At 40.6% G+C, this 23,738-nt stretch overlaps 1 protein-coding gene across 3 annotated transcripts in view; it reads left to right on the top strand.

Moving 5' to 3' along the window:
* GMCL1 (germ cell-less 1, spermatogenesis associated) overlaps positions 1–23,738 on the top strand; it is a 124,918-nt gene that overhangs the window by 39,588 nt on the left and 61,592 nt on the right. For all 3 annotated transcript variants that reach the window (XR_015878265.1, XR_015878264.1, XM_088470828.1), the window contains exons 2-4: positions 3,627–3,787; positions 4,469–4,592; positions 14,709–14,805. Coding sequence is in view for 1 of the 3 variants with exons in the window: in XM_088470828.1 (XP_088326954.1) it covers positions 3,636–3,787; positions 4,469–4,592; positions 14,709–14,805 (373 nt within the window). In the remaining 2 variants the exon portion in view is untranslated. The remainder of the gene's footprint in view (positions 1–3,626; positions 3,788–4,468; positions 4,593–14,708; positions 14,806–23,738) is intronic.

Here is a 23,738-nt window from a genome sequence, read left to right on the forward strand (position 1 = left end):
ACACACTGGTCACCACTAGCTACTGGTCGCCAGCAGTAACTCTGCGCCTGATTTGCTGTTTCAGAATTCGAAGCTTATAGGTTTCATTTCTGGTTCCTATATTATGATTATAGTGTTATTTTTGTGGGTGTATTTTAACCTGAAACTATGAAACATTCACAACAAATACATTCAGTGGATTGAAAGAGCAGACATCCCAACCAGGTTACAATGCAGACGCCTAAAGGTAAGTACTCCTAATCTAAACCACAGCCCTAACCCTTCCTCCCCGGTGCTGAAACTTAACCCTCCCTCCCCACACCCTAAACCTAACTCCAGTACTTACCTTCGCGATTCCATCGGTCGGGATGCCGGCGCCAATACTCCGACAGGTGTCAGGATTTCGACGTAGGCGTTCTGACCGCCGAAATCCCAGCGGTCTGGATTCTGACCGCATCCACTATTAGTCAGCCCTCTGTGTTTGGATGCAAGGGCGTAATTAGAAACTTTGGGGGCCTCATAGCAAGATCTTAAAAGGACCCCCCCTGGTAAAAAACAAAACCATACATTTGCCCCCAAGGAGAGACCTTATGCCACACAGTACAGTACCTATACACATTATATCACACAGTAATGCCATTTAGAGATTATGCCACATAGTAGTAGTGCCCCATGTAACACAATATTCTACACAATAGTAGTGCCATTACACATTATGCCACACAGTAATACCCCTTACACATTATGTCCCCCCCCAGTAATTTGCCACCCAGTCTCCCTCCAGCAGCCTCTCGTCTCCCCGTGTGCCGCCATCAGGTGTGGATTTGGGGCTGGGTCGCCATCAAATTACAGCTGGGCAACAGTAGGCAGCAGCAGACATGGACAGACAGCAGCGGTGCAATTTGAATCTGGCTCCTGTTGCGAGCCACTTGGTGCTCGTGGACCGGCAGTCAATCTGGAGCTGCCACTGCTGATTGGCTACGGGTCTGCTAGCTCTGATTGCCTTTCGACAGGCGGTGTACCAGCTGTAATAATCTGGCGGGCTGGCACTTAATCAATTGAGGCAGCTCGGGCACCATAGCAGTTGCACCCACGATAGTTACGCCACTGTTTGCCTGCATGTTAGAATCTGAGGGATCAGACTTGCGACGACCGTATCATAAACCTGGGACTGCAGGACAGCCAATGGAGATGGAAAAAAAGTTAAACTTTTCTTGTGCGTTTGGACAGAATGAGTGGAAGTGTATGTGGGTGTAAGCCTGCTGGACTTACACCTTGCACATAGATACTGAAGAAGACCAGATGCGTCTTGCGAAGTCTATGGGCATAATTAAACAATTTTTATAAGCTGATTTTTAGAACTTCTTGATTGAACACATATATGTCCCATTTTTGTAAAGTGGAGGACTGAGGACAAGAGATGTGGGGTTCAGGACTCTGGCTCCATAAGGGGGATGCAATCGGGAAGCCGGCTGACATTTTACTGACAGCCGGCTTCCTGACTGTCATATCCCGGGGAGGGTGAAATCACCGGCGTCTAGATGTAGAGGCCGCTCATTTCCCCGACGTCGGGAGACCGACGCCCGGCATCCAGATCGGAGGGATGCTGGACGCTGCGAGCGGACATCCCGATCGAAGGGATGCCGGGCGCCGCGTGCGGGGGGGGGGGAGGATTAGGTTTAGGGCTCCCGGGGGGGGACTTAGGGTTAGGCACCCCTGTGGGGAGGTTAGGGTTAGGCACCCCCCGTGGGGAGGTTAGGGTTAGGCAGCGTGGAAGGGGGAGGTTAGGGTTAGGCAGCGTGGAAGGGGGGAGGTTAGGTTTAGGCACTTGGGGGGGAGGTTAGGGTTACACACCCCTAAGGGAGGGTTAGGGAGGTAGATTAGGTTAGTTAATACTTACCTAGGTACGAGCGGGATTTCCAGCGGTGTCGGGCTGCCGCTGCTGGGATCTGTTCCAGTGTCGGGCTGACGGGAATCGAATCGCGGCTGGCAGTATTTCATAACGATTCCCTATAAGGCAGTCTATTCTTATACTTGTCAGCGGTGATTGATTCAGTACTGTTTGTATGGGTTTTAAGTTTTTTTTTTTTGTTTTTTTTGAAAGACACTATATTTTGGGTGTGATATACATACAGGCGTACATTGAAGCACAATATTACAATCATATTTTACATAGCTCCACTCTTAACCGAGAGGTTGTTAGTAATAGAAATGTGGCTTGAGATGTTGGTTATTAAAAATATGGTGTCCCTTTTTGTTTTTTTGTAACCATTGGGAAAACAGAGTTCAATATTTGAGTCCTTTTCCTAATATTTGAGGAGACGTTCAATTTATGTAGTTGGCTTGCATGTTATAAGAACATAACAAGTGACATATGAGATTTCTTTTTAACAACAAGCCTTCCGGGCATTTAATTTAATGCACGTCCATCTGTCTTCCCCAGCTCGTAATGTTTTTATCTTCTCTTGTGTCAATTATTTCAATTCTATACACAACTGTTAATTGCCCCATTTATAGAGAAAATCTAAAGTAAAGGAAATTAGTTGTTAATGCAATAACTGCTATGGCTGTCTTGAGAAGGTTGATTGGATTCAGATGATATACAGTAGTAACCTATTCCTAATGATGTCTATAAGTGCAGAGGGGCTGATCAGTAAGAAGGGCATATTTAAATTTTGAAGGGCAACATTTAATACGTGATGTATCGCTGCTGTAGTGATACATCTAGTTCTAATATTTTGTCCTTCAAGATGTGTGTGTGTGTATATGTGTGTATGTAATAAATATATATATATATATATATATATATATATATATATATATATGTGTGTATATATATATATATATATATATATATATATATATATATACTCTCATCACTGATCAGCCCCTGCACCTAGAGTGAAGACTACTATAAATGTATCAGTGCTGAGAACTAATGTAACCTGATAAAACTAAGGTGGCAGTGTCTTAAACACTGTTTTATAATTAGCGCCCTGTGAGCTTTGCACTGGTCAAAATCAATAATGGGGTCTTCTGTGGAAATTAACTGAAGGGATCACTTTTATGGATAAAAGTGTTAAATGATTTTGTGAACGGCTGAGCATTTGCCCTGCTTAGCATAATTAAGGTATTTTTCTTTTTCTTTTTTTTTTAATCAATGCTTGATATCTGATGGAAATAGGTGGCCAAACTGAATTATTAAGTTAACCAATACACTTGCTACTTTATAAGTTAAGCTGGGTACACACCAAACAATGGTACGATTCAGCAATACGGCGACAGATGTAACGTCACATAGCGCGCACTGTACATACTGCACGATTCGCCGTACAAAGGAGCAATGTTTCATTACATGCTGCATGTAATTATACCACATCATTCATTGCAGGACAGCAGATGGCAAGATGCAATGAGCGACCAATCGGGCATACACACCATACGATTTGTACAATATATTGTACGGATCCGCGTCAGAACGATACATTGCATAGTGTGTACCCAGTTTTACATCTACCTTACAGTCAGTTGCCCACAGTGAAGCCTGAGCTAGTCAGGGCCTTGATTAGACATGATGATGATATCAATGCAGTTTGATACTACATATAGAGAGATTAAGAGAAAATAATTATTGTATTTCTTTCCAGGAACATACTATGGGCTCTCTGAGCAGTAGACTGTTAGGCCAGGAACCCACGTCTCGGCAAACTGGCTCTTGTGACTGCAGGAAGAGAAAGCGGAGCTCGGACTGTCAGTGTGACAGCGATACTGAGGAGGAGTTGGAAAACCTGCTTAACACTCCACGCAGGTAAGTCTGTTGTAGGTGCTCCAGTATAATATCAGTTTTCAACGTATGTACACTAGGAGGGTTAAAACCTAATGCCTCATTTGATTTTGCTATAGATGATGGCACAGTTGTGCTATTTGCTTTTCTTTATTACGAACGCCTTATATCCATTAAAGAACAAAAGACAACCACACCGCCTTAAAAAGAACAAAAATAAAAAAGGGGCCAATATGACAGCTCTATAGCCCTCTATCTCCTAGGATAGAGTCCTGCAGTAGTATAGCAGCAGCAAACATAAGAAAACCTGAAGACCTGTCTGGATGTGCAGCTCACATCGGTACACTAAGTATATTCTGCAACGTGGAAATGTCATGACTCGTTAGTAGTCGTTTGCTATTCCATGATCTTCCACAGTAAGTTTTGGCTGCAAACTTCATTTCGCTAAAAAGTTTCTAATTTTATGTGCCTGAAGAGTTGAAACAAAAAGATTTAGCGTTTCCTCCACATTCCCTTTTTGGAAACACCATTCCTAGTGACCTCTGTGATCTCAGTGACTCCCATAGTGGGGATGCAGGCTGCTTTCACCTGCTTCTACACTGTTCGTACAAGGTTGGGGGATTATCGGTAACCCAGCAAGCATGGGGTCCCTGCAGTCTTATAACATGGATGACCTGCTAGGATTCTTTTTCTCTGATCCTGCAGGAAGAAACTGAAAAGTACGTCCTCGTATATTTACCAGACCTTATTCCTAAATGGGGAAAACAGCGATATCAAGATCTGCGCACTTGGTAAAGAATGGAGTCTGCACAAAATCTACCTCTGTCAGGTAAGGGTTAATAACTGGGACGGGCGGACTATCTTAAGTGACATTGGTAAATCTCATCACTTTTTTTTATTTCATTTAACCTCTGCAAGATCGAAGGTGGTTTACACATACGTGACCTGTCTCATTTGCATGGTTTCATGTTGGTTTTTCCAGGAGTTTTTTGTTCACAACCATAGAAAAGTAACCCGTGTAAATGTGTGCACAAGATTTACCTTAATAGTCAATGTTAAATAAATCGATTAAAGATGAAAGTTAAAACCAAGCGCTCTCTCTCCCTCCTCTCCCTTCTCTTTCCTTTCCTCCCCCCCACCCCCAACCCGTGGTCCTAGAAACATGAAAATCAGGTAGTGTATTCCTTACATGACGTAGGTGCCCACTAAGAAATACTTTTTTTAAAATTCGACTCCTAATGGGGTGTAAAGAGCTAAAATGTTTCCTCCCCCTGTGCAATGACTCGCTGACTCATCGTGGCTGTAGCACGGTTCAATATTCAAATACCAACTGTCATCCCAAGTGCTGTAAATCATCACTGGCAGTTGGTGTGGCTCCTCTATATGAATAGGGAAAGGAATGTGTCACTACAGAGGCGAGGGAGGGGAATGTGTTACTATAGCGGTGTGGGAGGGGAATGTGTTATTACAGAGGTGAGGGAGGGCAATGTCAAATGTGTTACTACGGTGTGAAGGAAGTGAAAGTGTTGCAACACAGGCCACAAAGGAGGAATATGTTACTACAGGGGTGAGCGGGGGTAATGTGTTAGTACACTGGTGAGGAAGGGTAATGTCTTACTACAGCAGTGATACATTACTATAGAGGTGAAGGATTAATGTGTGCTACTTGAGTGGTGAAATGTAAACCGTAAATATCGAAGGTCTACCCTGGTTAACCTGGGTGCATCAGCTAGTTCAATATAGTTGTGATAAGAACACAGGGCCTGATTCAGAGCCGGACGCTATTTGCGCTCGCTCGTTCAGAAAAAGGGGCCGGCTATTTAAATTGAGCTCTCGCTCTTTGCGGTCTGTTGATGCCTCTATGTCTGTGCGAGCGAACGAAACATGCGCTCGCTATTTTGTAAAGACGCCCCCTGGCCGCTCGCATCCTACGTCATCTCCGCTATTTATTTGATTAATCGAGTACATCGAAAGGCGGCTGAACTGCTCGCAGTGCTTGTGGTAGGATTTTCCTACCGCAATCATGCAAACAGTTCAGGCTAAGAAACAACCAAGTGACGTGATCGATGACGCTGCTTTGTTAATTATGCACACCCTTAAAACGCCCGTTTTGACCGTTTGGCACGCCTGCGTTCGGATCTCCACTCCACGTTTTCAAGCACCTTCCCCTGTTACCACCCACAAACGCCTCATCCTGTCACTCAGATTAGCAGGCACTCGCTATTTTGCGAGCGCTCGATTTCCGACCACAATGACTGGTTGGCGCATGCGCATAACAACCCATACGCATGCGCAGATGTGCGAACATCGCTCGGAGCGAACGAGCGGCCGCTTACGAGCGGCTCTGAATCAGGCCCATAGTCCCAATATTACAATCAGTATTATATTAATAATCTGATGTGTATTTGTTGGAAATATAATATATCCATGTACAGATGGACTTCAGTGGAAAACAATTATAGTTTAAATCAGGAGAATAAATGACCTCTTCATACTTTTATTCAGCATAGTGTCACTTCATGTATTTTTACTTTGAGTTGATGCACAAAACCTTCCATCAATTTAATTCAATGCAGTTTACATCTCCAGATCTTATTGTAAAGTGTGACTAATCTGAGTGTGGTAAACAAATCAATACAATGTATCCTATGAAGTTATGCAGTGTAGATTGAAGCTAAGGGGCTTATGTATCAAGCTGTTTTTTACATAAAAATATGCAGAAACTGCAGTTTTTTATAATTTTATGTATTGTTCCTACATACTAATAGCACAATGCAAAAGATTTCGCAGAAATCTCCAGTAGAGTGCTAATTAGCACTTCAAATTACAGTCCCCATTATTATCAATGAGGATTATGTTCTGACCCCTATGTACTTAACTCCAAAAAGAGAAACATTTCGTAGTTAGTTTACACTATCTTCAGATGGTGTAAGCTTATGGAGGCTCCAGGTGCAGGAAAGAGATTTTTTCGATCTCTCTCTCTCTGTCCCCGGCCGACTCCTTGAACTGACGCTGTGCGCATGCACATTGTCAGCTTCCCCTGGGGAAGTCTTTCACTTCTGTAAAAGACTTCTACAACTTGCCGGGAATATAACTCGCAGGGACAGCGGTTACCGCAACCTCTGTCCCTGCAATTTTCCCTTTGTACATAGCCGGGATATTTTTATTAAAAATTAAAATATCCCTGGCGATATGGGCAGACTATAATCGCGACTGGTCCACAATTATTAGTACATAGACCACTAAGTCTGAAACACATTTACAAGTTGACCATTTTAGTGATTCAAACTGAATATTCAGCTTTCCTTTTAGTTGCTTGTTCATGAAAAGCAGGGATTAGACTCATACTGTGATATCATAGATTCCTCTTGTGCTTTTCACACATAATAGTTTTACAGATAATGTACCCGTACAAACCGGGCTAATAGTACAGATCTGCCAATTGATTTGTACATACAGCCATGTTCAGCTGTTGTTTCAATGGTGTGTGATGGACACAATACATAGCATCACGGGGGCTTTCATTAGGAGCTGTTATACATTGCTCCAGTATATATAGTCCTTTTAGTGATTCGTTTTATATGATACAATTTCCGCTAGTCTCCAAACATTCAAGCGTTCCCTGAAAACTCACCTCTTCAGACAAGCTTATCAGATTTCAGAACCGTCCACATAACCTTCATAGCTTCCCTATCTAACTCCCTTCCCTTCCCTGTATACACATATATCATCACATATTTTTTCTTTCTTCAATTTCACATCCTCCTAACCCTAGGCCAACTTTCCTGTGTGACTGTATAATACAACTCACCAATAGCATCTGCAATCTGGCTGGACTAATTTGCAATATGTAGCACCTATCCTTGTGTATCAACACCTATTTCCCTATACAGTGCATCCGGAAAGTATTCACAACACTTCACTTTTTCCACAGTTATGTTACAGCCTTATTCCAAAATGGAATAAATTCATTTTTGTCCTCAAAATTCTACACACGATTATAGATGGTCTGTTTTACAGTGCTTACTTACTCCGGTATTATTGCTGTAGGACTAACTCCATTTAGCCTATCTCACCCTTCTGAAGAGATAACCATGCTCAACTTCTCTGCACACATATTGTTTAATGGAGATCGTTCTGTTGTGTATATGTATAGTCTGTTTTTATACATCCCTATGGTTACTGGGCTGTATTGTCGGGTTCTCTCCCTGATCCAGTTCCTTTAACCTAAGAGTTCTTCTGCTTTTTGGGAGTACTGAGGATTGTCTAATCGTTGCACTGTTGCAATTCTGTGAGTTGTAGGTTTTGGTCTCTTATTGGGACCATACCTGTTTTCACTAACAACTGTGCTAGTGTCTTCACGCAGGTCGCATTTTGTACGGAAGCAGCTCCAGTCTTCAGGACCAAGATATAGAGTGTAGGCACCTAGGGATTGGTATTGATTCCGTGCAGGAGGGTGCTGGGTCTGCATCGTTGTATATGGGTCAGTAAATATCCACAAAAGAATCCAACTGGCTTTTGGTCGCTCTCGGGTAAGGGGCTTGCTCCAGATTCCTAGGAAGACACTAGAGACAGATCCCTTTACAGGGGGAACTAGCTCTCTGTGCAATAGAGCACACCTATCATAGCATATATTACAACTGTACTAGCAGATATCTTTCTCTGTATGGTATCTCCTTCTTGCATCTATTTCCTTTTTTCATCGTTCTTCCCCCTGCTCTGTTGTACAGATAATGGACTTCAGATTATCGGTTAATTATTCTACGTGTTCTATCCACCCTTGTCGGATAGACTGGTCAGACAATCCAGATGTTTTCTATTCTCCTGTCTGCTCCCCTCCTGCCTGGAATAACACGTTCTATCTGATATACACTGTGGGTTTTGAATAATTCTGCCATAATTACCAGTGTTGGGCTCACTGCTAGGGAGTAGGCTGGGCATGGAGGCTGTGTCAGCCATGCTGGCAGTTCCAGACTCACATACTTGTATCCTTGCATAGCCGTGTCTTCTTAGAAGCGCTATTAGTCTATCGTGGAGGGACAAATGTTGTCTGTCAATTATCTTCTGTAGTTTTATCATTGAAGATGGGATCAGGGTGTCCGATCTTTCAACCTTGTGGTAGGACAGTAGTTCTCTCTCCTCAGCGAGCCGAGATCGCAAGGTCATCTCTAGGTTGCTGCCATTTGTTTCCTGTATGGCCTTCCATTTCTCCCATCTATTCGATGGGATTGGAGTGGCTGTTTTATTCTGGCTCATCCCTATTGGGTCGGTATACTTTTTGTTGTTACATTCCGGATCGTTCAGTTTCTCATTTGTGACTTAATGAATTCATCCTATTCTTCCCAAGTTTGTATGCTCTCTCCTTTGTATTCCAGATAGCAAGAGTAATTAAGGATTCCTAGTTCCTACTGCTATCTGACCTGCTCTGCGTTATATACATGTCTCCCTTGGGGCATGTCTTTTTGCTTCCTGTCCTGTTTGTTGTTTAGCCTTGTTGGTCCCTTTTTAGATATTTTTTGGTTTCCTCTGGGATGGGGGCACTATGTAATCCTAATTGATAGGTGTCAATCACCCTTAATTGGTGCATATATGCTCCAAGTTGCGTATTCTAATTAGTCCATGTCCTCTCCCTATGGTTCGGTGGCATGGGCTCTGAGATTTTCTAGCGCTTCTCTGGTCAGTCCTTTTTGGTTTCCTGGATTGGCCTTCCCGGGATGGTACTTGGCAAGCATCTCATGACCTTCCCACGTTGGCTAGATTATCTTCACCAGTTTTTTTGTAATCCAAGCCCTGCTGTATCTTCGTTACCAGGGTGGTTGTTACAGTTGTGGTCCTGAGGTGCTCGGGTGTCCTGGTTGGGGCTTGGGCGAGGACACTGGCTCCACTCATCCCCCATCTATACCCCATGGTATATACTCCAGTGTCCCCTATGGAATCGGAGAAAAGGATTTATCGGTAAGTACCAAAATCCTATTATTGTAATATTGGGATTGTGTTCTCATCACAACTATATTGAATTGGAGACAGAGTTCAGCCTTGGCTTTAACTTTTTATCTATATATTTTATTTAGCTGATTTGAATAAATGTTATCACAATGTGGTTATTGAAATGTACTAATAAAAGTACATTTTTAAAATGTTAGTGCTGAATCTGTTCAGTACTTTTGTGCACTAAGAGGACAAAACTTTTCTGTGGTTGAGAACATCTCTTTTTTTTTTTTTTTGTCCTGGAGTAGCAAGCCACTATATGACATGGTATCCGGTCTTTAGGTCTACAGTAAAAAGGTAGACAATGTTTATGTAGACAATACTAGTTAGACAGTCAATAGGTTGACATGGTCTGAAGGTTGACAGGGTCTGAAGGTCGACACACAAATGGTCGACACTTTTTTTTTTATAGGGTTAGGCACTTACCCCGATGGTTAGGGTTAGGCACTTGAAGGGACAGGGTCAGGCACCTACCCCGACTGTTAGGGTTAGGCACCAAGGGGAGGGTTAGGGTGACGATTAGGGCTAGAAACAAAAAAAACCTGTCGCCCTAATGATTGTGTAGACCTATTGCCTGGCTAACTTGTATTGTCTACGTAAAGATTGTCTAACTTTTTATTGTGGACCTAGTGATCCACACTCATAGGATGTACAGTTGTAGAGTAAGAGTTACATACATTAAAATAACTATGGGTTGTTCTACATAGACAAATTGTGCTTTAGTGCTAGTGCGACCTTCTCTCTGAGTAAAAAAAAGTGTAACACAAATAACTCCTGTAAAACACACTATTAACTTTTTTTTTTTTAGCACATACTGTATAAGGCGTTATGCAATAGGTGCTGAGACTTGGGAACCGGCAGGATTTTGGCAAGTTTGCCGCTTAATTTAATGGGGCAGTCGGCTATAAAGTTGGTGTTGCCTTTATAGCTGATTTGACACTTTTTAAGTTTATTGGCAAACTCGCTGATATGATGCCAGTTCCATAATCTAGGAGTCTATATATATATATATATATATATATATATATATATATATATATATATATATATATAGTTTTTCTTAGTAGGCATTAAAATATATATTTTGATTTTATATCTATGGTTACTGTTTCTTATTCAGAGGAGTCCCTGAAATGTGTACATGTAGCCTGGACCATGTAATATACTTTGACTGCAGGCATACAAATGTCTACCTATTTAAGGTTTTAGTGAATGATAGGAGCTGAAATGGTAATTTATATTTTGTGATAAAACATAAATGTATTTCATCACATTTAGGAACGCCAATACAGTATGGCACACCTAGATAACTTTTTTTCTAAATCTAATTTTGCATGAAGGGTTTTAAAGAGAAAACCACAGAAATGTGTATATGTATTTAATCCAGCTAAGCAGTATAATTATGTGGTTTCACCTGTGTTCCCATGCCATTTAGGACTGACTTGTTCTCTAGAGAATATAAAATCTTGGGGCTGTATTCAATTAGCGGAGAAAACTGACAATTTTTGCCAAAAAACAGGCAAAACGATTTCTCCATCTCAGACTAGAAGGAAAAAAAAAGCAAAATCCCTATTTTTGTCTAAAAATGTGGGGATTTATTTCTGAACACTTTGGACACCGCCCCCCCCCCCCCCCCAAATGATATAATCACCCCAAAAATTTTTTTGTAAGTTCTGTACTTTGGCAAAAACGACTGCGCAAATTTTACATCCCCTGTGTAAATTGGTTTTAAAGTATTGGGTCTGATTTTTCGGGGGGCAGTATGGATGCGTCAAGCTTTTTAAACATTGCATGTGGTCGCAGCAGGTGTTTTTTATTTTTTTTACGGTTTTTAAAATTGCGTTTTTACGACACGAAAATATTCTTGCACCGATTTTAACGTACCCCCAATGTATGTGGAACAGTAATGTCCTGGAAAAAAAATAGTTTTTGTGTCATTTTCAATGTTTTTCTTTTTTCTCCACCCAAAATTGCTCTGTCGTTTTTGCAAAAGTACGCAACTTACGAAAAAAAAAATAGGCAAAAATAGGGATTTTGCATTTCTTTTCTACTGGTCTGAGATGGAAAAAACTTTTCGCCTGTTTCAGTCTATCCTATTATCACGGGTGCTACAATATCGGCCAAAAAAAAATTCGAAAATCGTCCGAAATTCTCGCCGCTAATTGAATTCGGCTGGTGAAGTGTAGCTAGAGCTGAAGTATGGCCTTAGTTTTCCTAAGGTGTATGTATAGCTGAAGTGTGGCCTTAGGCAAGCTAAGTGTAGCTAGAGCTGAAGTGTGGCCTTAGTTTTCCTCTTCTGTGAATTTCTGTAAGTGCTTGTGGAAGATTTGGCTGCGTTCTCCAGAAACCGGTCTCGCCAGACTCATGTTTATTTATTAACAGTCTCTTCTCCATTTTCAGTTAGGAAGATAAACTTGGGATGAGCACTAAACAAAGAATATATGTCTTTGCCAGCAGTCTTTGTGAGAGGCTGACTTTGTTACAGGATTACTTATATATGAGACATATTAATTCCATTGTTATGAAAGGACCTGTAGGTAGCAATTTTCATTCAACTTCCTAAAGGATGTTAGTGATCCTAGCTTAGCAATGGAATTTGATTTATCGGATGCTAACTTCAATCATAGTAACGACTTCACTTGTTATCCTGTAGAACTCTTAACGTATACACCTTCATATTTTTTATATATTTTTTTTCAAATTTTTCTGGTTTCATTTATTACTCTGCATGTTGTAAATTTCAGGTTCCTGGGTTGATCAGTCCACTTAAAATTATTTTCCTTAGATGGCCCTTAGCCTGATCCCCAAGGGCAAACAGTTTTTTCCCACAGCTCCAGACAAAGCGTCTGACTTGTGTGAACCAGAGAACCATTTGCACTGGTACCGCAGGTCACAGACCCACCTCAGCTGTTAACAAAATTAATTTGCCTTTTCTGTATTACAACCATGGCAGTAAAGATGCTTCATTGTAACATGAAGTAGCCACAAGTACTCGGGCTAGATGGAGGGGTACCTTTTTAGAAAACTATTTCCTAGTAGGTAGTGCAACTTTAGATGTGGAAGTAATCGTGTTTGCCCTCCTTCTGAAACGTGTAGCTACTGATCACATTGTCATTATATGGCACACCTCTGTTGAGGTACATTTTTTATTTATTTTTTTAATGGGAGAATCTGCAGCTGATTCTGAGTTGGGAACAAAGCAAAAACAAAAGAAGCAACTTTACGCCTGGACACACCATGTTGCACTGCCCAAGGAGCAAATGCATTTATTTAAGTTTTTTGCATGCAGGGTAAATTCTGGCTGCTGCTGCATGTAGCCCACAACTAGTGTCCAGCTTTATTTCTACACTGCAAATTACAGATCTGCTAGGACACCTGTATCCCTCGAAACTCTTAAACTGCATACACATAACGATTTTTTGAACGATTATCGTTAAATGATCGTTTGAAACAATCATTCACTTTCTGAATCAAACGATGAACGATTATCGTTCATGCGCGTTCACGTTTGTAGTTCAGTCAGACTTGTCAACTGAACGATTTTCATTAAGGGAATATGCAAAAATCGTTTGTAGTTCAAAAAAAATCGTTCATTGCACTTTAAAAAAATCTGACAGATAATTTGACAGAAAATCGTTCATAAAATCGTTGGTAACAAAATCGTTGTGTGTGTATGCAGCTTTAATCTCTGCGCCACCTGCAGTGCAACCTGGTGTTGTCAAGGTGCAAATTTGCTCCTTTGTTTGGTTTGATCCCAACTGTGTTTTTATTTTTTTTATTTACACAGCAGGAATGTGTCTAAAATGTCTAATGACGTTACATGAAGCACTGTAGAGCACCGATGACCTCTACTGGTTAATAGGTTTAAAAAGGAAATATACATACAAAGTGTGTGTGTGTATAATTTGTTGACAATAGATGGGCACTCCAAAACCTATACAAATGTAGGCTGCCAGGATGCAGTGGTAATATTTCACAAGAATATATACTCCCAAGTGTTTATTTATGCATATAGCCTATAAATTCAACATTTCAGGCAGCTATGTGGAACCATGTGTAAGGTTGTTCTACTAGTCTCACCCAAAATAGACATTCAAATGTAATCGGCAACAAATTGGAAGCTAATACTTGGGCCTTTCAATTATAAACTAGGTTAAATAGATAAAGAAGGCTTGTTAAATGAGCACTTCTCCATCTGAGTTTACAAATGAGGAAACGCGTTTGTGCTGGATTAACCCATGCCCACCATTATGTAGTATAGGACTATCACAGAAGGAAGCAAGTTCATTTACATCTAAACAAGACTTATATCGGTAAAGTACCTGGCACAAGTATTTATCCGCACTCCTGTACTGAAGGGGTTTTGTTCCATTGTAGATAAACCATTGTTGTTTGTATTTATAGACTAGTACCTAACGGAATCAGTACAGCCAGACTGATGAAATAATGGTGCTCCATATTAAAAAAGAAAATACAGACTAATAAGTCTGACATCAGTGGTGGGAAATATGTTTGTGGGATGTCAAGAAGATAACATGTAGAAGCAGGACTATAACAGTCATCGGTTTATTTATGGGTCTCGTCCTCAGTTCTGAGTAATAGAGTATTTGTAATCTGGATCATAGCTATGTATGTGAGCTGGGTTCCTGCTGGGTCACTCACGGTCCCTGCATTCAAACTCAATGTATGTGGTTAGTTCCCTAAAAATGAGACCCCTGTAAGAAGTGCAGCTGCGGTATAGAATAGAATATGTCGGCATAGTGGTCTATGGGAGAATAAATCTCCTCCACTCTATTTCTGTCAGATTTGTATTGCATTTGCAGAGACTTTAGAATGTGAGAGACATATTAAGTTACCATGTATACTCTGTGCATGTTAGTGAACGCAGGTTTGAAGCCTAAATTTTACATTGTCAATATTCTCATTTATAACGTTCCTCTATTATGTCTTTCTGCAGTCTGGATACTTCTCCAGTATGTTCTGTGGATCGTGGAAAGAGTCCAGCATGAATGTGATAGAACTGGAGATACCTGACCACAATATTGATGCAGATGGTAAGAGTTTGCACTATATTATATTACATCATTCTTCTCACTCTCTTTACCACAGAGCTGGATAAACAGAAAATAATCCTATAGGTACCTCGTCCACACTCCATACCCAAAGCTTCATTCAGTTGCTAGAGATGTCGCCCGCTCTTCTGGTAGGCTGGGCCCAGTGCAGTCACCTGCTATTCTTATAGGCCGCCTGTCCATGTGATTAATCTTATAACAGCCTGTTTAATCTCCCCGTTGCCCACTTTTACTGTTTACCTCCCTACACCCAGCAAGATCTGATTTGACCAGGAAAGTAACTGGGATTAGGAGATGTTTCTAGCAACTGAGCACATCTTACAGCTAGTAGCGTTTTTCTGAGTGTAGCTCTAGCCGGACTGGTACTAATACAGGAGAAATAGAGGCGCTACTGTTGCAGTCCCACTTACATAACTTTGGTATCTCCATCGCCTCCTGCACTGCAGAGCCAGCCAACGTGGAAACCACTTCTGATTCTATGAAATGCATAATCATAGATGCTGCTTTGCTGCATCACAGGTGTTCCAGGAGCATTACAGCCAGCGATGACTATGTCTGCCAGACATGTAATGGAATTATTGCAGTTTGCCTTTGTTCCTGGTGGAACGAGATAAGGTTCTTGGATACAGAAGGTTAATTAAGCCACACAAACCAGTATCTTGAAAAAAGATATAATTTATTACAACAGATAACAAGATATGGAAGAATAATAGTTACTTAGCTTCGGAATATAAGATGGTTACACGATCCAGGAGCCTCCTCTCAGAATAGAGCTGGAACGAACAATATCCTGGCCACCAGCTGCAGTCTCTGGTCCAGGCATAGGGCAGGCCACTGGCAGCTTCTTTGTTCTTTGCTTATATAGTATTCTACTTGTCATACCCATCTAACTCTTACTAATATGGGCATAAACCTACTTCAAACTACTTTATTGGTTAACTACTGATAAGGACTTTCTAAAACTTAACGCAAGCATACATCGCAGTAGACAACGCCTTGTGGATTTATGGCCTGTCTGCATTCCACATTCCTATACCATTTCATGCCTGATACCACTTCATGTCTGGTACACACATAAGAACCATGAATAGAAATGGCTGTCAGTAGCCATTTTGCTATCCCAATACAATCCACCCTTGGGCTTATGGTGTGGAAGACATGTATATCATGTTCTCATAGGAATCTTTCCTCCTAATCGGCATCAATTTAACAGAATCCAGCATGTTACAACATTTCCCTGCACAAAGAAATAATACCTTGATCCCAAGATACATACATATTATGATCATAATTCCATAAATAAGCATATGCAGTAAACCAGTGAACCAACCCCCTATTTCTGAACAGGGTTGAACCACCGTAACCAACTTTCCTCATAATACTGTTTTAAAGGCCGCACTGCTCTCTTGGTTAGCAAATGATGCAGAATCTGCATGGTATTAACTTGATTCCCATCTGTAAAGAATGTGGTGGGTATCAAACGTCCCAATGTACAATGACCAAATCCCCCATAGGGCAACCATTTGTAGACCTTTCTTCCACAAAGGTAATACACATCATCTGGATGAATATATGGAATATTAGCCACAACAGTGTATACATTGGCCAAAAGATCTCTGCTCTTATCAGGAACAAGTGTTAATTGCATCATGTCTGGGGTATCACTACAATTACGTGTAATGTTTAACAGAGCCCACCATTCCCTGGCAACATCAACCAATTGAGCTCCTACATCCCGTATTTAAAATATCTTCCTACCCACCATGCACTCAAACTTAAACAATCCCCTTTTATATGTGAATACTCTAATAAAACAGTGAATAATACATATAATTATATCAAATATATCAGTTACTTATAAGATAATATCAGTAAAGTAAAACTCAGTTCAGTGAAATCTTGAAAAAGTCTTGAGAATATTGGTGAGTGTGGATCCAACCAATATAAGGCACAAGTTCAGTCTTGCACAATGCACATAGATGTCTGTAATGGTTGTGCTGTCAGATCTTTTAACTCTGTTGTCCTCCTGGTCTTTCTCCTGTATATGAAATCACTCTCAGGCCATCGTCATCTCAGGCACACCTCCAGCGACGTTCTCTCATCTCCTGCTCCAACCAGCAACCTGTTGGCTTAAATAAAGAAACAGTGTGAGCTAAACCATAACAACAAAACAAAATAAGCATTTACTTATCCTGTTGAAATTATCTCTTCTACCTGTCTCTCTCTCTCTTCCTACTAAACATTTCATCACAACCTTATCATAAATGTTTGTGTCTGTGCACCAGGTATCGTACTTTTAAAAGTTCCACCTTTACCACCTTCCGGTTAAAAAAAAACATATGTACTGTATACAGCCTGCTCTAAAAACCCAACATTGTATATATGAACATTCCTGTTTCCCAAAAAAACATCCACTCATTCAATCATACTGTTGTCAGTTTTGTGAATGGTATGAAGCATAGAAAACCCAATATACTCCATGTTATTTCTGTAAAATGGGTGTCTTTGTCTGCTTGAATCTTCTCAGACATCCCATAATATCAACAAATCAGTCTGTGTCACATCTCTTCAGGAAAGTCTCTTATCTTGTATCACTCTGCTTGAGACAACTTCACTCCTGAATGACAGTGTTCTGTAGCTGTTCAGTACAGCTCTCGTCCTCCATCTTCTTGGTGGCAAATGATGAATTCAAATTACCAGACTTGTACAGTCATTATTTCACAGTATATGAGGCCTTCAGTAGCAAGCAAGGTAGGCCACATTTCCAGCTGTTGGCAAACACAACAGGTTTTTGCAATGTCTCTGACCATGGTTTGGATGTAAGGAATCCCTTTGATTTGAGCTTGCTCGAATGCAGCTTCAGCTCCGTCATGGCTTAACAATTCTCCTAGAACCATCAGTGCTGTCTTTGCGGTGAATTGCACATGTTCTGTGCTCAGTTCAGTTGTTCGCACACCATTGAAGCTGTAGGTGTGTGTATCAGCATGTCCCACGTTGATCTTCCAGCTTTGGACAGCAGCGCATATAGACTTTGTGTCAAATGTTCATTTCTCAGTGTGAAGACTTACAGGGCATCCAGTCTTGTCAGTGACTTCGAAAACAGTCATAAATGCAACAAGTTCTCTAGCCCCTTCTTCTGGAGGTTGGCTGTCAGTGTGTAAAGAAAACAACAGTCCTGTGTGGGTGCAGGTAGCACCATAGTCCATGAACCAATAATGCTCTCTGTCTTGGAAATCTTCCCACCACTGTGGAGCTGTGATCATAAAGAAATCCAATATGAACAGTTCAAACATTGGTTTAAATTTTACTCGGCCAGCAAGTAGTGCTTTGATCTCCTCAATCAGCATCAGAATTTCTGCCGTTGTCATTAGCAACTGTCTCTTTCAGCTGCTTCAAAACCTTTGGCTGGTAAGGCTTTGTAAGGAGATATGGTGCATACACACGATCAGATTTTTTCTTCAGATATGGACGATAACGATTTAAAAATCGTTCAGTCGTTCATATCTGAAGGAAAATCGTTCATATCTGACATGCCTGAACGATGGACGATCAACGATGCGCGTTCCCGTTTGTCAGATAACGATATCTGACATCTGATGGGTTTGCAGTCAGACTTGGACGATTCCATTCATTTTAATGCAGTCAAAAATCGTTCAAATCGTTCAAATCGTTCAAAACTTTGGTAAAATCGTTCAAATCGTTCAAATCGTTTAATCGTTCAGTCGTTCATCTGACAAATCTGACAAGTCTGACAAATCTGACCGTGTGTACGCTCCATTACACTGGGATGCGAATTTCATTACCAAACACAAAATCTGCAACTTTGTCACAAAATATTCCCACAGTCAGTGTGTCTGTACTGCATTTGTGCCCCTTGTGGTTGGTCAGTGTGTACCCACCAACCCCTCCTTCACAATGAGCAAGTAAACCAGGAACATCATTGGCAATGGATGTTTTAGCAGAAAACACATCTTGTTCACTTTTTGCAGTTTTAAACTCAACAATGACTCGATGATTATGCCATGTAAAAGTAATGTCACAGGGGGGGAGTCTTCAGTCTCAGGGGTATGGTCTATAACTGCAATCCTGCCTAATCCCCACCCCTTGCATTTTGTCTCATTGGGCAAGGCAAAAGGCATCATCACCACCCCTTCACTCAGCAACACCCCTCTCAATGGCCATGCAAACACATCTTTTTTTTCAATCAGTTCACATTGCATAGCAAACGGGACACTCCTGGACAAGTCAGACATACCATCATTCACCTTAAGAGTATCACTAACCAATGGCATGTTATCAGAAGCCTCATTTGCATTCAATTTTGACTCTGATTTCTGGACATATTCTTTGCATTCATGGGTTTCAACATTTTGTTCACATGTTGTCAAATCATAAGACATTTCCATCACACAACTCCTCTGATCAAACACAATTTCTGTTTCAAATTCTTTCTGACACACTTCTCTGTGTATCTCAAACTCACTAATTTCTACACTTTCTGTGTGTAATAAATCAGCACTTATTTCTGCGCTAGCTGACATCTCAACTCTCACTTGTGGGGATGGAAGTTCTGGGACAATGTGAATTCAGGCTTACTCTCTCTGTCTGTGAGACAGGCTTTATCACTGCATTCCTCTGAACAGATTTATACACTTCTTTCAACATATATTGGTCTACGCAAAATTTCACTATTTTTACTCTTCTCAATACCAGGCAGTGAAAAACCAAAATTATGCTTTTTCTGGAAATCAGCCAGCTGAAATCCCAATTCATTTTTCAGCATATTTGCATATTTCTTAAAAATCTTAAAATGCATTATTCTTGTTTGATTCAACAACACAAACACAAAGACAGTAAACAGACAACATACAGATATACTGTGACGTACAGTATACACTCTGTGACTGATCAGGTCACACCTCCCTCATTCACTTATGAGACAGAGGATTTTTTACATGGGTTTGCACAACCCTGCATTTGCACAACACTACGTTTGCACAGCAATGCTAAAACAATCGCCTACACATTCCAAGCAGATTAATGACTATTAACTCTCTGTATCCCACTTCTGACACCACTTTAATGTTCCTGGTGGAACGAGATAAGGTTCTTGGATACAGAAGGTTAATTAAGCCACACAAACCAGTATCTTGAAAAAATATATAATTTATTACAACAGATAACAAGATATGGAAGAATAATAGTTACTTAGCTTCGGAATATAAGATGGTTACACGATCCAGGAGCCTCCTCTCAGAATAGAGCTGGAACGAACAATATCCTGGCCACCAGCTGCAGTCTCTGGTCCAGGCATAGGGCAGGCCACTGGCAGCTTCTTTGTTCTTTGCTTATATAGTATTCTACTTGTCATACCCATCTAACTCTTACTAATATGGGCATAAACCTACTTCAAACTACTTTATTGGTTAACTACTGATAAGGACTTTCTAAAACTTAACGCAAGCGTACATCGCAGTAGACAACGCCTTGTGGATTTATGGCCTGTCTGCTTTCCACATTCCTATACCATTTCATGCCTGATACCACTTCATGTCTGATACACACATAAGAACCATGAATAGAAATGGCTGCCAGTAGCCATTTTGCTATCCCAATACAGCCTTCCTACCTGTCCTGCTGTGTGAACTGATATTACACATGCTGTACTGTGATGCCATAGATTGCTTGGGGAATTCCATTCCACTCGCTTCCTCTTTATCCACAGTGAGACTTTTGCAGTTTAGTGCAATATGCCCACTTCTATATTGTGCAGTGGAGAATGCGAAAGTTATTCATATCTGATCATCTTATTGTCCATCCATGTATAAATATTTATGTACTTTAAAAGAGGAGAGTGTTTATGTATTATACACTATTTTATAAACTTTATTCATTACTTACTGTTCACAAACACTTGCTTTGGTCCTTTTTCATGACTTGGTAACAACACAATTAGCAATGTAACCATGGCAAAGTCCCTTTATCAGTCCTGTAGCATATACACCTGATTTGACGGGTATGAAATACCGGCAGCTGAAGAGCCGCCGGTTCAAATCCCGATCCTGGAAGCTCGACTCTTCAGAATCCCAAGGCTGGCTGGTAAGTAGACTAACCTTCTCCTCTTTTCCCCCTAACCCTCCCTTGGTGGTGCCTAACCCTAAAACTCCCGGGATGGGGCCTAACCCAGAGTCCCCCCAAGATGCCTAAACCTAACCCTCCCTGGGGGGGTGCCTAACTCTAACCTCCCACCGGTGGTGCCTAAACCTAACCCCCCTCCCACTGCGGCTAAGACTTACCTGGCTCCAGTGTTTTACGATCGGGATACTGGTGGCGGTATATCAATGGCTGGCATCTCGTCCATCGGGATATACACTACATCCCCACCTGATGCTGTTGTAGATTACACAGTGCATAACACTCAGGCAGTAAAACCTTTTCATTTATAAAACCTGTTTTCTCAGTAAGGACCGTTTCCCCCATCTGTTTCTGTGCTACAGCTCTGACTTGAGGATCTGCTGCTTTATGTATGTTAGCTGGTCCTCGGGCGTGCATCGGTCTTGCTTGTTCCTGCTATTCTGTTATTAGTTTCTTCTGATTACTGCGCTTTATTTTTTTCATTGCAGGGGCTGAGCGATAGTAGCTCTTGCTTTTTAACAGCATGGCTTACAGTTGTATGTGCATAATAATCCCCTTATAGAGACTTTTGCTACATGGCTACATCCCCCTGCAATGATGTTGGTATCATGCACACATCATGAGATAGGAGCCATCTCTTTACACGCCACTTGTTTATGCAGAGTGCATAAAAAGTGCATATTGTTAGGGAATAGAAAAACTTACATTCTATATATAATATGGTTAATAAAGCAATTTTAAAAACCATTGCATTGCTGGGATTATACTAGCAATGCACAGAATATCAAGACCCCAAAAGCGGTTCCACTATCCATATGACCTGTCAGATATACATATACATTTTATTGGGAAACTCTGTTTTGGGATCCCAAAACAATGTCAGAAAAGAAAACTAATCTGCTTTTATTTTAGAGGAAAGGTCATTTGTACTACCAGCTGTCTGAAATCTGAAGGCTTAGTAACTAAATCAGGAACATACCTACCTGAGGCACTGTATTTGCACCACAAGCAGTCACAGAACTGGTCAGAATAAAAGCACTTGCACTGTGTTACTAGATTGCGTCTGCTGTTATATTTGGCATAATGTCAGTTCTGCTAGTCATCCTTGGATATTGTAAAATAGGACATTACCAAGATGTAATTTACTATGTATAGTTTCATACCAGAAGATCCAAAGCAGGCGTGAGTGATGGTGGAACCCACAGTGACATGTTTAGGTAAAGTAGCCTTGGTTTTCACCCTGAAGACCCTCCCTTGTTGTGCTGCCAGTGTCTAACCCCTTCATTCACGATAACCTAATGTAAGAGATTTAAAAAAAAAAAAATGTTTTTATTAGTCTTTAGGGCTTATAAAAACACACAAGTTTTTGCTCTTTTTAAACTGTAAAACTAAACAAGGTATACACGTGTGCACTTGCGTGAACAACATACATCCACAACATAAGAAATTGCCGTATATTCATGGAACAGTATTTTATCCATGAAAAATCTTTTTTTTTATTTTTTTGCAAATAAGTAAGGTAAAATGAAAAAAAAAATATCTGCTGGTATTCCAATTTTGGATTCTTATTTTCCACAGTACATTCATTAATTTGTCATATGTAAACTTTGCATGATGGCATCTTTCAAATGGTTTGCCTTTTTAAATTCTGTTTTAACATTGGTCCACTAGATGGCAGTAGTGCAATATAATATTGGCTAGTTCTTCAGCTACTCATTTTTGTAACATGAACCGCTGTGTGTACTGTTTAGCATTGTAACAGTAAGTGCAAGGGGTAATTTCGGGTAAATGTATATGGTTGATATTGAAAAAAAAAATCAAAGCAACAAACTGTGACTTATAAAAGGAGAATAAAATATGCATTTTCTTCCATAGTTAAAGTGCACAAGCAGTGAAAAGAGTGGATAAGTTACCTGTAGCAACCAATCGGCTTCGACCGATCATTTTAGAGAATGTACTTGATAAATACTGTCTTGAAGCTGATTGGTTTCTTGGGGCAACTGTTACAATGAGCCCTATTTAACTGTTACAATGAGTCATTTTTATTTATTATTATTTGTACTAACAAAAAATGTGAAAATGGCTGTTTTTGCACCCTTATCACATTATTTTAGTATCACAGGTTTTTGTCACAACCTACTCCAAGCCCTTCAATTTGCATATTTTTAGTAATCAGATCACATTTCCCATACTTGTAATGAGAAATGTGATCTGCTCAGATTTACTAAAAAATTAAATGTTTCCCTGACTCCTGCTCCGCTCTGACAGGCAGAGTAGAGCCGTGAGCTGGCCCCTGTAATCAGCTGTATGGTCCTCACCAGATCACCGGGCAGGTAAGTGTAAGATGGATTACTGAGCTGGCGGCACATGCACGGACACCTTCTCACTATATTTTTTATGAAAAGTGTGTGAAGTGGATTTACAGGGACTAAGCTTTATTAGCAAGCTCTGTCCCTGCCTGCGATATTTGATACATCCTTGTGATGTAGTAAAATATCGTATTGCGATTATTGTGCGAATTTATCAGAATCAATCCGCATCTGAGATGTGGCTTGTGATAAATATGCCATAATGTGTCATATATCACCCCCTTAATTCTTTTTGTCCATTAATTACTATGCTTTTTTGGCTAACAGCAACCTATTTATGTAATCTATCTTTGGATTGTTAGGGTGTAATGTATGCCTGAGCTTATATTGCCTCACATCATTATTGACGGTCTACACACCCTACTGTCATTAGTGAAGGGCTCCTGCAATTGGTAACTTTGTGAATACGTT

This window comes from Taudactylus pleione, unplaced genomic scaffold (assembly GCF_031769625.1).
Source record: "Taudactylus pleione unplaced genomic scaffold, aTauple2 ptg000105l, whole genome shotgun sequence".
Lineage (NCBI taxonomy): Eukaryota > Metazoa > Chordata > Amphibia > Anura > Myobatrachidae > Taudactylus > Taudactylus pleione.